Source organism: Podarcis liolepis (genome assembly GCF_965112155.1).
Source record: "Podarcis liolepis genome assembly, chromosome: 2".
NCBI lineage: Eukaryota > Metazoa > Chordata > Lepidosauria > Squamata > Lacertidae > Podarcis > Podarcis liolepis.
This window is the reverse complement of record NC_139555.1, coordinates 20,980,293-20,996,263: the sequence shown is the minus strand read 5'-3', so window position 1 is coordinate 20,996,263 and position 15,971 is coordinate 20,980,293. Positions and strand designations below refer to the sequence as shown.

The window sequence follows — 15,971 nt, the reverse complement described above, 5'->3', positions numbered from 1 at the left end:
GACAACGACCGTTCATTATAAACCCACCACTACTAAGCTATTATTGCACCAATAACACACCCACACAAAAAGCCACCTGTCTGGAGGGGCTCTTAAGCTCTCTATGCACTTCTGAGTGCTGTGGTCCAACACTTCATAACTGTTTGGCAATGGCCTCAATAGTACATTAGGCCCTAGCACTTTACAGTACTTGCTGTCACTCCAGCAGGCTGCCCTGCCAACTCAAGGCACAGCATGGGATCTACAGCAATGGGGAAGAAGATCTTAAGAAAAAGAAGAAACAAATAAAGAGAAAGAGGTCACGGCTCAAATCTCCTGGGAAGCCTCTCCCTCCTCCATCTTTGCCTCATGGAATTTTATTTTGAATTTTTTTAAAAAAAGAAATACAGGCAGCAACAAAAACAGAATACGCGTCGTAATCCAAGAAGATCACTGAAAGTATAAAGAAATTCACTAACTATAATCCTTAGCAGTGCTTTTTTTTCTTTAAAAAAATGTTTAGGGGTATGCGTACCACTGTGCCCCCCCCAGGAAAAAAGCACTGATCCTTAGTATATCACGCTTTACGAAGTAAAAGAGCCCAAGAAGCTCGCTAACTACAAAGTGTGTAAGTTATACATGACACAGGCATCATGGTCAGAGAAAAATACAGACATCTGTACTTCTTTTGATATAGGAGAACCTAATCCCAGGTTTACACAGCACCAGCTGGGGTTACTCAGTGGATTACAAAATTTCCTCTGCACATACTCAGAGGCATTCTTCATTATTACTTAACACATGCCAGGGTTATGTCCTTGCACTCAAAACAAGCTTCAGGACTAATGCTGGGCTCAGATCAAGCCCTGGTGAGAGGTCTGTAGATATTACCTTGTAAAGAGCAGATAATGCAAACGGACATGTTTTAACCACGGTAACTAACTGTCAGATAAAAACAGAAAAGCGCCCTAGCCACTTGGCTAATCAACAAGCTAAATCAGGAATCAGATGAGAAGCCCCTGAGAAACCGGAGCTGATCACGTGGGGAAGCAGCTTCACTCTTGAGTGCTAGAAAAATGCACCAAGCCTGGTACAAGAGGGGACAGAAGGGACCCTGTTCAAACCTTCCAGGCTCTTTGGAGAGAAGTGATCGTAACGGCATTGACGGTATCTATTTTCGCTAAGCTGCTGTCTTGCCTTCGGTCTGTTGCACAGAAAAGTATCAGCAAATCCCCTCGAGGAGGAGGAATGCGGAGAATGTTTGATGGGATTTATAATGGAGAAAAATAATGCAAGAGATGCTCCCTTACACACACACACACACACTCATACACACACATATTGTGAAGCACATGGGAAGCCTCTCGATTCCAGCCAAGCTCCTTGCGACCATTAACATTGCTTGAAAGACCGACACTGGCTCCCAGTACGTTTCCGAGCACAATTCAAAGTGTTGGTGCTGACCTTTAAAGCCCTAAACGGCCTCGGTCCTGTATACTTGAAGGAACGTCTCCACCCCCATCGTTCTGCCCGGACACTGAGGTCCAGCGCCGAGGGCCTTCTGGCAGTTCCCTCGCTGCGAGAAGTGAGGTTATAGGGAATCAGGCAGAGGGCCTTCTTGGTAGTGGCGTCCGCCCTATGGAACGCCCTCTCACCAGATATCAAAGAGAAAAATAACTACCAAACTTTTAGAAGACATCTGAAGGCAGCCCTGTTTAGGGAAGCTTTTAACGTTAGGTTATTGTATTTTAGTGTTTTGTTGGAAGCCGCCCAGAGTATTTTTCACTCTATAAGACGCACCAGACCACAAGACGCACCTAGTTTTTGGAGGAGGAAAGCAAGAAAAAAAAATTCTAAATCTCAGAAGCCAGAACAGCAAGAGGGATCACTATGCAGTGAAAGCAGCAATCCCTCTTGCTGTTCTGGCTTCTGGGATAGCTGTGCAGCCTGCATTCGCTCCATAAGACGCAAACACATTTCCCCTTACTTTTTAGGAGGGAAAAAGTGAGTCTTATAGAGCAAAAAATACGGTAACTACCAAACTTTTAGAAGACACCTGAAGGCAGTCCTGTTTAGGGAAGATTTTAATGTTTAATAGGTTATTGTATTTTAGTGTTTTGTTGGAAGACGCCCAGAGTGGCTGGGGAAACCCAGCCAGATGGGCGGGGTATAAATAATAAATTATTATTTATTATTATATTATTATTATTATTATTATTATTATTATTATTATTATTATTATTATAGCAAGTCTCACAGGGAGAAAATGAGCCAAAGTCACAGGCTAATATCAAAAAGGACCAATTGTTCCACCCTGCAACAAGAGATGGCAGGTTGTTGTTAGGCAGCTGCAGCTGCAGCTTGGAGGGCAGGGGAACATCTGGTTTCAAGACAGGGTGCCAGAAAGAAAGAGGGGAGCACAAAAGCAAAGGGAACGACAACTCTTTATATGTCACCCATCAAGTCTGGTTTCCTTATCAGGAGCACGCCTCTAAGGTTACTTGTTGCTGGAGTGAAACAGAATGCACAGCCTTTCACACTTCACCTGGCAGGGATTCATATTAAACTGGCATTGCATGTGGAGGAGGTTCACAGTCCGTGGGCATGATCTGGAAACTGGACAATGCTTATACAACCAGAGTCAGAGCCTGTAGCAGTCCTGCCAGGAAGCCAGCTAACACCACCCTGGAATCTCTGTGGGCGCTTGCCTAACCCTGACGGCTGACCAACAAAGAGCTTACACATAGAGCTGGGAATACCAAGGTGCCCTTGCCCGCACATTCCTTCCACGGCTGCCAGCTCGGCCTCTGAGTCACAATGAGCAGGACTGTGAGCAAATGGCGCCTTCTCTGATTCAATTGCTGGCCAGCAGGTGTTCGTTTGGCTTACAAGAATGGGCCCACAAGCCCAAAAAGAGTTCCTGTTCCCGTTCTGGCTGCAAGCAGTGGCACTGAAGTGGCACAACGGGCAGAAAGGGAAACTGCATGATCACATCTGGGGCATTTTTACTAGGCAGGGACTGCAATCCACTCAGGATGCCATCCTACAGAGACACCCAACAGTTGCTTTCTGCTCTTGAATGAAAACTTAACGAGAGTTCCTGGTATACAGCAACAAAGGCAGCAGGAAAGGAGGGCTAAACCTCCTTCACCCTCAGCATCACTGTACTGATCCAAACAGATGGATTGGTTGGGATCTTTGCTTAGTGGTAAAGCAGATGTTCTGCATACAGAAGGTCCCAGGTTCAATCACAGAATTCTAGAGTTGGAAGGGACCTTGAGGATTATGTAGTCCAACCGCCTGCAATGCAGGAATATGCAGCTGTCCCATACTGGGATTGAACCTGCAACCGTGGCATTATCAGCACTATGCTCTAACTAACTGAGCTATCCAGCATCTCCAGAAAGGACTGGGAAAGACTCCTTGAGAAAACTACTGCTAGTTAGGGCTCATCCACACTTTTGCTTGACTCACATTTTGATCATATTATGCACCGATTAATTTCCCTGGGTCCGAGAGCTTTTCTCATTGTTCTGTGGTTGTGCCTTGTGAAAATCCAGTATTGCCTGCTGAATCGGATCTCATCAGATACACAGAAATTAAAGGACAGACTTTGCTTAACTGAGGGCTTGTCCATACTTAGTTTTCCTCCCTTTCTGGGCACGGTCTGTCCTTTAAAGCTCTGTGTCCGAGCAGTCTTTGTTTTTGCTCCAGAGCTTTCGCTGCAAAAAACCTGCTCTTTAAAGCTCAATTGAAGCAAACAGCAATCTGCGGAAAACTCGAACTGCTATTTGCTGCGGCTGAGCACTAAAGAATGGGTTTCCGATGGGAAAGATTGGGGAGGGGGGAGCTTCAGAAATGGAACTTTTAAGCACGGACCCATGCCTGGAAATAATGGGGTAAAAGATGAGTGTGGATAAACCCTGAGCTTCAATTCAACAGTTAAGGTCGGACTATACTGTACTATACTATACTATACTATACTATACTATACTATACTATACTATACTATACCTTTAAAGGTAAAGGGACCCCTGACCATTAGGTCCAGTCGTGGCCGACTCTGGGGTTGTGGCGCTCATCTCGCTTTATTGGCCGAGGGAGCCGGCGTACAGCTTCTGGGTCATGTGGCCAGCATGTCTAAGCTGCTTCTGGCGAACCAGAGCAGCGCGCGGAAACGCCTTTTGCCTTCCCGCCGGAGCGGTCCCTATTTATCTACTTGCACTTTGACGTGCTTTTGAATTGCTAGGTTGGAAGGAGCAGGGACCGAGCAACGGAAGCTCACCCCGTTGCGGGGATTCGAACCACCGACCTTCTGATCAGCAAGCCCTAGGCTCTGTGGTTTAACCCACAACACCACCCGTGTCCTTTACTAGTTGTATAAACTAGATGAGATGCAAGAGTTTTACCCACAACCCACACGGCAGTGGAGAAGTGGAAAGTGGCAGAGGCCAGATGATTGCCCACCCCCAACAGTAAATAATAATAATAATAATAATAATAATAATAATAATAATAATAATAATAATAATAATAATAATAATTTATTGATGAAGATGCTATGCACATAGTGCTAGGTATGTCATATTCCCCTCCGCTACAGCACTAAATACCTACTGTAAATAAAAAGAGTATATAAAAAAACATACTGAAACTCTCTCTAAGGTCATTTTTTTAAAATATCTGTAAGGGTTTTATTTATTTTAACACACACCCTTGGGCCTTACTAGGGGGAACACAGATTTCCGATTTCCAGCTGGATTATTGATTTCAGCTGCCTTTGAATAATTGAGGAGTTGGGGCGGGGAGGGGGGCAGCCCGTCTACAGCAATAAAGACATCAGGAATGGAGGAAGCTCCCTGGGTTGCTGGAGGGTGGGGGGATACATTTCACCCCCTGGGAGGCCCATGGTGAAGGCCAGATTGGAGCATATGTGTGGTAGGTGGGGTGGGGGAGGGAAGAGGGAAAGGGGGCTGCGGATTTGGGTGTCCCTGCTCAAATGTCCCATTAGCGATTCTACGTGTAGTCAGTGGCTGGAGGAGTTGTGTTATAAATATTCATCACTGCATCCATTAATTCTATACAGCCCCTTTCAGTACTATAATGCTTTTGGCAGGAAAGGCCGAGTGAGAAATGAAAGCGATCTTAACCCCGGGATTTTCTCACACAGAAAAGCATTAGGGTATTGCAGAAAAATGCACAGAACAAATGCGGATTGTCACACGGCGTGACATGCGAACACGCGTCTTTCTCCAGAGAGACTGCAGTTGAACTGTGGCTCTTCAATGCATGTCCCTGTGCACAGATCTAATGGAAAAGGCACATGTGCGAATAATGTATTATGATGATGATGACCTTAATGCAAGTCTCATTCATTTCCCCGCACCAAATAGCTTTCTGGGTGGGAAAACAGTAATGCCCTATCAACATTCAGAAATAGGAGGGGATATGATGGCGGTCCAGGCCAGGTTTACGCAATCAGATTGGAATTGCCCTACACACAAGCAACTGCAGTGTAATTGTTATCACATATAGAAGCAAGCTGGCTGTGAACTGGGCTGTACAAGGAGACAGGTGGCAGGCATCCGTTTCTCCCCTTGCGACAATGACAATGATATCCACAAAGAGCCTAGGTGGGTTGCAATAAGAGTCTCATGAAAATGCAAGCATTTATATGGCCAAGGGGGAAGCCATGATTGTTGTTGTTGTTAATAATAATAATAATAATAATAATAATAATAATAATAATAATAATAATATCATTACAAAGGAGCTCAAGGTGATGTACATGGTCCTATCCCTCCCCACTGAATCTTCACAAGAACCCTGTGAGGCAGTTTAGGCTGAGAGACAGAGAGCGGCCCAAGGTGAGCTTCATGACCGAGTAGGGAGATATGACCAAAAGGTCTTCTTCAGTGGTCACTAATGTATGGGTGTACAGTGGTACCTTGGGTTACATACTCTTCAGGTTACATACGCTTCAGGTTACAGACTCCGCTAACCCACAAATAGTACCTCGGGTTAAGAACTTTGCTTCAGGATGAGAACAGAAATCGTGCTCCGGCGGCGTGGCGGCAGTGGGAGGCCCCATTAGCTAAAGTGGTGCTTCAGGTTAAGAACAGTTTCAGGTTAAGAACGGACCTCCGGAACAAATTAAGTACTTAACGTGAGGTACCACTGTATTCCATACATTATGCTGTGTGGAATATACACACAAAATAAACGCTAAAATATTTCCAGCAATGAACCTAAGTTGTTTAAAATAACTGTGTGAATCAGAAGCAACCACACTCAATTAGACCAATTATAATAATCCAGATCAGGTCAAATAGTGGCCCTGCACCCCAATTTTCCAGGGACAGTCCTGGAATTACAAAAGCCACCCCAGCTTCTGATTATATCCCAAAATATCCCTATTTTTCCTGCTGCTGCTGCTTTATTGGTGTATGTTTTTCTTTTTGTAAATCTCCCAATGAATAGAATAGAATAGAATGAGGATCAAGGGTTGTTGTTTTTCAAGGCAGAGGTTGTGCTGTGTCCCTTTGCTGTAGCGGTGGTAGCACTCACCCTTCTTTGATAGGAAATGCTGAGGGGGCACAAAAAATGGGGGGTAAAAGAGGGTCAGTTTGTGGGGAGTGAGAAATGTCTCTATTTTCAGCTGAGGAATGCTGGAGAGTGTGGCCCTGTATATAAGATAATATAGAATGGTTATATTTGTCAGCATGAAGTGAGCGTCACAAGCTGAACCAGAGTAGGAAAGTTATGTTTGTTTATTTACATTATTTCTAAGCCACCCTTCATCCAAAAAGATTCCAGGACAGTGTACAACAGACATAAAAACATTAACATATCAGATATAGTTCCACATACTCCACATACACATAACATTTCTCCCATGAAAATAATGATAATTTCACTATTTATACCCCACACATCTTACTGGGTTGCCCCAGCCACTCCAGACAGCTTCCAACGTATATAAAAACATAACAAAACAACTTCCCTAAATAGAATGGCCTTCAGACGGCTCAGGAGTCGGATAGCTCTATACCCTCCTACATTTCTGCAATGAAAATAGGGACGTCCTAAGGAAAAGTGGGACATTCTGGGATCAAATCAGAAACCGGGACAGCTTCTTTAAATCAGGGGTGTCCCTGGAAAATAGAGGCACTTGAAGGGTATGTAGTTCCATGAAAACAACATTCAAACCACAAAGTGCAAAACTATAAAACAGAGTGAAGCAACATAGACATTTAAATGCCTGGGTGAATAAAACTGCCTAGCCAGAAAGATTGCAGTGTTGGTGCCAGTCAAACCTCTTTGAGGAAGTCATTCCCAAGACAAGGTGCCAACACAGAGAAGGCCCCGCTCCTTTACATGTGCACACAATTAGCATCCACCGCAAACACACTTGGACAACAGGCTCAAGAGAAGATCTTAAGATGGGGAGAGCACCCTGCAGCCCTCCAGATGTTGGTGGACTACAGCTTCCATCATCCCTAAGGATTGGCTATGCTGGCTGGGACTAATGCAAATTGCAGTCCAACAATATATTGACAGGTGCAAGTTGCCTAACTGTTGCCTTAAGACATAGGAAGAGGTACTCCTGAGTATTTGGGCCCCAAACCATTTAGGACTTTAAAGCCAAGTGCCATCATCTTAAACTGGGCTCAGGATTCCATGCATTGCACAATAATTCTACATGCAGACATCACAAGAAGCAGAGCATCTAATAGTGACGTTAACTAACATAAGAGCACATTAAAAGCCTTGCTGGATCAGACCAAAGGCCCATCTAAACCTGCATGCTGTTCTCAAAGTGGCCAACCAGATGCGTATGAGTAGAATATCAAAAGAGATGAGAGAGCACAGCTTGTCTCATTTTTAGGATCTTCAAGCTGAGAACGACACCCCTCCCCTGACATACACATACAGAATACTGCATTTAAGATAGATTTTTTAAAAATGGGAACTGGAACGTGTGCATTCATAAACTTCTTGAAGGTTCTTAAACAAAGGCAGGGGCTGGACTCTTGACAAGCGAAATATGCTATGAAGAATAGGAGGCTGTTCATTGGCCTCAAGCACAATCAATAACTCGCTTGCGATGCACAGATTATGTGGGGGTGGGATGCAGAGTGGGTTGGTTCCCTGGCTTTAACAAAAATTGAGATAGATAGGGAGCCAAGGAGGAGCTCATAACTTCCCTAGAAGCTGCCTGTGTCTCCTTTAGGGATCTTCTTAGACTGCAATGATGGATGGTGTGTGAGCCGGAACTGGCCCCCAAAGCAATTTTGTCTGGCTTCTTGCAATTCTACCAAATATTAACCAAGATATGGTTTTTTTAAAGTTTGGCTGCACTTTCCATTCTAAGAAAAAGCAATGTTTTCCAGTTGCAAGAGTCCATAGTTTAACGTTGTATCACGCTGTAATTGATTTTGTACATTGCTGTTGACATCCATTTGTCTCGAGAAACAATGGAGTGTGCCTTCGGAGATGAAGTCAAACCACTGTATTAGCAGCGCCAAAGTGACCTCTCTGGGGGGCAAGCCTGGACAGCGTGGATGGAGGTCCTGGGCTGCCCAGATGGCAAGACCGCCCCCCCCCCCGCCTCGCTGATGTGGTCCAAAGCAGCGGCGTAGCGTGGGTTGTCAGCACCCGGGGCAAGGCAAGTAATTTGCGCCCCCTAACCCCTAACCTGCCGCCGCTGCCAGCTTCTTCTTGCTGCTGCCTGGTCTGGTCTGGTGTGGTTCTCTCCCACGCTCAGCGCTGCGCTGGGCGGCCGCTGCACTGTCCCTCCCCCAGATAGTCCCTCGCTCTCTCTCCGCACCGCATGCCTGGCACCCACCCCCTCCACAGTGGGCGGCGACCCAGCGGCTCGGATCGGATTCGCACAGCCAGCACTGCAGTGAGAGAGAGTGAGTGAGCCAGGTAGGGGCAGAGAGCTGCGAGTGCGAGCGCGCCCCCCCCCCCAGATGTTGCGCCCGGTGCGGCCGGCCCCCCCTGCACCCCCCACGCTACGCCACTGGTCCAAAGGAAAGCAGAGCAATACGTTCGGCACCAGCTTGGCTGCAGGAGTTGCCAGGAGGAGGCATACAAGACACCATCCAACCATCTTAGGGACTTGGATGGAGTACCTGCACACACATACATGTACAGTCATGCAAGAAGTATCATTGAAGTTCAAAGTCACTTTCCAGCCAAGTTAAAGCACTTGAGGAGTGTGTGAAGAAGGACCGATGTGGAGTTAAGCATGGGTAGAAGGCATGGTCTGGGAAAGAGTTCTAAGGGTCCGACAGAGAGACTCTGAGGATTGTGTTTGGGCTGAGGTTCCTCATCCCTTGTCTAGAGAGTGGTGATCAAAAACGAGGCCTTATCAGCCCTGTTCATAACTCATAGTCAAGCAAACCTTTGTAGGTACCAGGGAGCAGGCAGGGCCTGGTCCCTGATTTCACACTGAACTCATCAATGTCAGCTTGAGGTCAGAGGGAATCCACACCCACTCCAAACCCAAGTGAAGCAGAAGGGTTGGTACTTGTTTCTCTCATGCTCCGCCGGCAAATTTCTATGAGCGTCGCAGAAGTACAGCACCAGTACATGAGAAGCATAGCTGTCAACTTATAAATTTGAAAATAAGGGACCAGCAGCCTCAGAAATAAGGGATCAGCAGCCAAAATAAGGGATTTTCAGAGCACAGGTATGTTCGACTTCTGAGCCCCTCCAAGCCAAAGGCAGAAAGCCTAGCCAGCAGCCAAACGAAGCCTCAAGCAGTGGTTCCCACAGTGCAGCAACCCGGCAAAGGGGATGCAGCAAGGAAAACCACCGTCACCTCTCCGCTGGGAAGTGCTGAGCAAAGGCGAGTCCCCAGGCAACGCGACCGATTTGATCAGCACAAGGCATGCAAGCTCCACCCCCCAGTCATTCTTAGACTCCTTATTGGGTGAGCAACGCAGCCAAGCAACACAGTTGGAGCCTCCCTCCTCCCTGGCCAGCAGGGAGGGAGGGAGAGGAGCTGCTTCCTTTGAAACCCGGGAAATTTAAGGGACATCATCAATAAGGGACAGCAGTGGAACACGGCGCTGGGATAAGGGACTTTCCCGCCAAATAAGGGACGGTTGACAGCTATGATGAGGAGTTGAGTCCTCCTCTCAAATTTGAAGCAGAGGGGTGGGGCCTGGGGGACTATTCCTGCAGCTGTGCTACACAGAACAAGCCCCAGCCCTTCTCTCAACCGTGGAGCTGGTGAAAAGATGGGGGGAAATCCCTACAGTTGTGCTGAAGCCCTCCGAGCACCTGTGAAGCACAGTACAACTGCTGGAATAACGCTCCCCTCCCCAAGCCTTCAAGCTCAAGAGGAGGGCTGGGGTTGGTCCCTGGTCTGTTGTGCTTCCAAGGTGCTTGGAGGGCCTCAGGAATGTGGAAGTCTCGGCTGCGAGAAGGCGGCTAAGGATTGTTATGCTTTCTGGGCTTGGTTGTATCAGGGAGGACATGCCATAGCAAGTGTGGCCAGTGGAATTCTATAAGCTCGTAATTTAATTTGGGCTGCACTTGCAGAGTCTCTGCGCTTCTGCAAGAGAAACAGAATCCCCATGGTATGTTCCCATTTAAGCATGAACATGGCACAGGAGAACACAACGTCAACATTGCTGCTGGTTGCACTTGGCTCTGTCCACAGTGTAGATGGAAAAATGGGAGGTGTGAATCATAGCAAGGATGGCAGGAGTCTGATAAATCCTATACACACTGGATACACACAAGTCCTCAACTGCAGACACAGTCTTTGAGAACCAGGGCTCAAGTACCATTCTCCCTGCTAGAAAACAATCATTTCCTTTCTGGTCTTCTACCACCTAGTTGGTGCTACAGCCTGAAGGCTGCATAATGTTCTGCAGCTGAAGTTAAGTAGGGATGCCTCCAGAATAATGACATTTTGCAGGAGAAATTCAAAAGTACACAGGAACTTTGGGGTTGTACATTCAAAGTGAATCAAAGGGCTTCTTTGGAGAAAAAAAAAGGATTTTCTGCAGGATGGAAAGTGACAGGAAAATGCAATGAAAAGTGGTGGGTAAGCAAATGATTAACATAGAGGCATGCAAATGCCCCACAAGAAAATCAGGGTGAAGGCTCATTGCCATTTAACCACCCTGCAAATAAACCAGAACTTGCTAAATAAAAACTAGATATATTATAACGACCACATAAGCTTTGTGCAAGCAAATAAACAGGTTGTCTGGAGGGCCCAAATATTTGGTTGCATGAGCTGCCTGGATGGGAAGTTATCTGGGAGACCTACGTAAGCCTCTCTGAGCTCCAGGTAAATAAATATTACTTTGATAATGAACAATCATTTATGATGCACTTTAGTCTGCTGAGCCCTCTGTAGTCTGCACTTGATTTGCTTTCATGATCCTGATATTATTATTCCCATTTTACAGATGGAGAACTGATGTTTAAGGCAAATGAATGGATTCATGAAACAAGAAGGGCTTGAAACAAGGTATTCAAGAACTAACTTCTTTCTCTGCAGCCCAGGATCGTGTATTGAAGAGAGGCTCCAAGCAATGCAAAACGAAACGAGCCAGCCATTCTTAAGTAGACACTGTACCATCACTAATGTGAAGTAATATTCAACGGCTCATCCAGTTTGCTTTTGTGCTTGAAGTTGTGTGTGTTGGGGGTGGCGCACCATCTCATCCTTCATCTCAGGCGGCAAAATGCATTGGACTGGCCCTGGCTTTGAGTGGCTCCAAAATCAATTATGGGAGTTTACAGAGGAAGCTAGCCTTAAGAGAACGTTACTCAAATTGTGGGATTAGCCAGCCCAGATGCTGACCTGGGACCGAGACCTAGGCAATTGCTGTTGTTGCTGGTGCCGCAGTCCTGGGTGCAATGTTTCCTTAAGATACTATACAATCACAATTATCCTATGAAAACAAGGTAGCTAGGCTCTGAGCAACAGGAAAAGGTACAGTATTCAGGGTGAATGGAAGGCGCAGACAGGCAAAGGATCTGCCAAAGCGGCTCAGGAGGTCTGCTGTGGCCTATAGGCTGCCTATTGAAGAACAGGGTTTCAGGAGCACATTCAGAGCAATTAGGAGCTTCATGCTTCGTGGTACCCTCAGGGCAGGGCTAGAGGGCAGACCACTCCTAGATTACAGCATCGCCATCGCAGCAAAACACAGGAGAAATCAAACACTTAAAAGCAAGCCACCAGAATTCCCCCCCCCCTCCTCCAGATTAAAGGCAGATAATCTCACCCCGGTCTTTTGGGACCACAGGCCTCATAGTGATGCTGCCAGCCAAGCCTTCCTAATGCATTTGCAAAACCACCATGATGAGAGGTTAATATGTCCACACCCTGGTTTTCCTCGCCTGACCATTCGCCACATGGCCAGCTTTCTGTCCGTTCGAAATTATGCGACTCCCATATACTACAAGGCATGGCAGCGGAGGGCGGGGATGCAGGCATGCCTGTGAAGCTCCGCAAGCTTCAGTTCAGTATAGTGATCTTGCATTTACCCTAGAGAAAATTAAGATGCTACTACGATCAGAATCCATCCCTAGCCTTGTGGCGATCAGTGGCTGGCTGTGAATTTCATCCCTGGAAAACGGAGAACCCCACATTAAGCAGTGATCAAGCTGCAGAATCACTGAATGAGTCTGCATTCATCTTTGGAAACTGATCAGAATTTGACCTTTCATATCTCCGCCAGGATGCAGTAGCAGCAGCAGCAGCAGGAAAATAAATAAATCAGGGTGCATTCCAGAAAACAGCTCACACACATGGACAAACAAAACATTTCAAAATATGCCAGCTGGTTCATTAGCGAAATTCAGAGGGGTGTGTTCAGTGGGGGATGGGGAGGCTGTAGGGAAAAGGTTTGTCAAGACAATAGTTAGCAACACAGTAATACAAAGTCTGGCAACTAATGCTGCAGGTCAAAGATTCCCTTCCCTCTAAAGAAATATTATAAATATTTAGGGTTGGGCAGTGGAGAATGTAATGAGGGTCTGTGTGTGTCCACATTTCCACCCTGCAAACAATGTACTATAAAAGCATAATAAGAATGGAATTTATGCTTTCTTTAAAAAAAAACCATCACCACCCACTCCAGGGGCAGAGGAAACAATTTTCCCCAACATCAGCACCTTCCACAAATCCCAACTACAACCAAAGCACAGTGGAGGGAAAGAACACCTTGTAAATAACTCAGCAGCAGCAAAGGAAGTATTACAGACCACACAATTCACATATTTCAGTCCCAAAGCGGAAGACACAATGGACATACTTTTTAATTCTAATAGTCTGAGAACGAAGCAGAGATTATTTAATTCACACCCACATACAGAGTTTCGGTGCTTAAAACCGACACGCCAAATTCAGAAGACCGCTTGGCAAGTTTGATGGCTCGGGAGAGACTTCAGTGCCTCATCTTCCTTGTGTGTGTGTGCAGGCGCGCAAATCCTCACACTCACCTTTCGGACTTGCCGTACGGAGAGAGAGAGAAAGAGAAAAATCAGAATAAGGCACCGTCATGCACGGCACGGAACTCACCAGCTGACAGGCTGTGGTCTGAGCTGCTGGTGCAATGCCACTGAGAAGCCAAAGAAGCTGCCGTTTTCTCCATACTTGAGGATGGTTTCGGTGACATCCAGGTTGAAGGCTGAACTCCCTAGGAGGTGGAGGCTGAGGCAGAAGAGACAAAAGTAGAGTGTCCCAGACATACTCGGTGGCTCACTGCAGGCACAATGGTTGGGGAATGCCACTGCAACTATTCCCGGCCGTCTCCCTCCCGTGGCTTTAGAGACAGTTGCCTGGCTCCTGTCACACGCCTGCTCTTTTTGCTGCCTGCCTGCCTAGGCAGCTTGAGGTTGTAAAAATCCTCAGGCAACCTTGCCTCACATCCCTTCCTGCTCCCGTCTCCCTCTCTCTCCCTCCCTCCTCTCTCTCTCTCTTCCATTCTGTATTGCAGCTAGGAGGAGCACAGCTTTCAAACAGCAAACACGCCCCCTTCCTACAATCCATTACTGGACATGATGGAGAGGAAAGCGGCAAAAGAAAAAGCAGGTGTGAGGAATCCGAAAACTGCAGATCCAGGGGTTATTATGAGGAAAACTTTGGTCAAGGAATAGAAAGAAAGAAAGAAAGAAAGAAAGAAAGAAAGAAAGAGAGCTTTCCAACCTTCAAGGGCCCACTTCTCATCAGATATTGCAACTTCCTCTTCTTAACAAGTATTAAATACTTTAGAGTACTGAAGACAAATAACTGTTCTTAAGACAGCTGAAAGTGATTTTGAGAGAAGCATCACCATGATACACAGACAGACAAACACCATTTCTTTTCCCCCCTCACATTTGTTTCCATGCTCAAACAGGTTTGTGTTTGTTTTTTTAAAAGGAAAAGGTCAATTTTATTAGCCCACAAGAGAAATTCTAAATTTCCATATTAGGGCAATACCTTGATTTGTTAAAAGAAAACTTGCAAGTGCAGTTAACCATCTGGTCTACATACAAGATCCTTCAACTCTCTGGGGAAAAAAGTTAACACCTGCCTCAAGCCTTCAAGGTATTCGTGAGAAATTAAAGGAGGAGGAAGCTTAACCTGACAAACCACAGACCGTTCAGCCTGCACTGTGTCAGTAGCTAAATGTATATTTATTGCAGCAGGGTATAAGCATGATAAATTCCTTTTTCAATATTGGCCGCTGCCCATTGCAATCATATAATTATGCTTATCCAGTAACAGTATTATAATTCAATTATTAAGTACGAAATTGAAAAACAGGTCACTAAACCTAATCATCACTGGAGCTCCTAATTAATCCACACAACAATTTTCAAATGAAATAGTGACAGCAATTGTTATGATGATGCCACCCAAAACAACCTCCCTTACATGCTTTGGGATCTCAAATCTTCTTCTTCTTCTTCTTCTTCTTCTTCTTCTTCTTCTTCTTCTTCTTCTTCTTCCGCTGCTGCTGCAATCACTCGTAGCCGTGTAAGATTATCTTCCATAAACACGGTTTTAACAATGAGTCCGTAAGTGACTGTGGAGGCCAATCCACACGTCCTTCCACAGTGGGGATATTGGTTTCCGGGTGGGAGCTGATCACGGTGAGGGTTTGCCAAGCGTGCCTTCCTCTTAGCACGTTTCTCCCTTGCATCCTGAGTTTGAGTGTCTTCAAAGCCCATGACACCTTTGGTAAAGGTTGTTCTCCAACTGGAGCGCTCGCAGGCCAGTGTTTCCCAGTTGTCAGTGTATATACTACATTTTTAAAGATTTGCCTTGAGACAGTCTTTAAACCTCTTTTGTTGACCACCAGCATTATGCTTTCCATTTTTAAGTTCGGAATAGAGTAGTTGCTTCGGAAGATGATCATTAGGCATCCACACAACATGACCAGTCCAACAAAGTTGATGTTGAAGAATCATTGCTTCAACACTGGTGATCTTTGCTTCTTCCAGTGCACTGATATTAGTTCGCCTGTCTTCCCAAGTGTAAAATTTTTTGGAGACACTGTTGATGGAATCTTTCGAGGAGCTGGAGATGGCGTTTATAAGTGGTCCATGTTTCACAAGCATATGGTAAGGTTGGTACTACAATAGCTTTGTAAACAAGCATTTTGGTTTCCCTGTGAATGTTCCGGTCCTCAAACACTCTGCACTTCAATCGGGAGAAAGCCGCACTCGCAGAGTAATTTCCCTTGGCTGAGTAGGGACCATCTATGCATATTTCCCACAATTTCCCTTTAGAATGCAAGCAGCAGAGACCAGAAACACTGAAAGCAGCTATTTCATAAACTGGAATACCCAGGACTTGAAAAACCCCAGGTTCTTAAATGCCTATGCTCCTAAAAATTTGATACGAGAAATTGGAAATATTTCCCCAAGCCTGGGCATATATCAGTGCAAACACATGAATAACTTGCTTCAGATGTTTGTGGGTTGATCCCTGTCACTTGAGAAGCTCTGGGGATTCAGACCTGGTGAAC

At 45.8% G+C, this 15,971-nt stretch overlaps 1 protein-coding gene across 16 annotated transcripts in view; it reads right to left on the bottom strand.

Moving 5' to 3' along the window:
* ITGA7 (integrin subunit alpha 7) overlaps positions 1 to 15,971 on the bottom strand; it is a 95,702-nt gene that overhangs the window by 50,838 nt on the left and 28,893 nt on the right. For 13 of the 16 annotated variants that reach the window (XM_083489890.1, XM_083489891.1, XM_083489880.1 and 10 more), the window contains one exon: positions 13,535 to 13,666. In XM_083489890.1, the coding sequence (XP_083346016.1) occupies positions 13,535 to 13,666 (132 nt within the window). Of the gene's footprint in view, positions 1 to 13,455; positions 13,913 to 15,971 lie in introns of those variants that run through there. The other 3 variants (XM_083489886.1, XM_083489884.1, XM_083489895.1) reach the window with 2 other exon arrangements.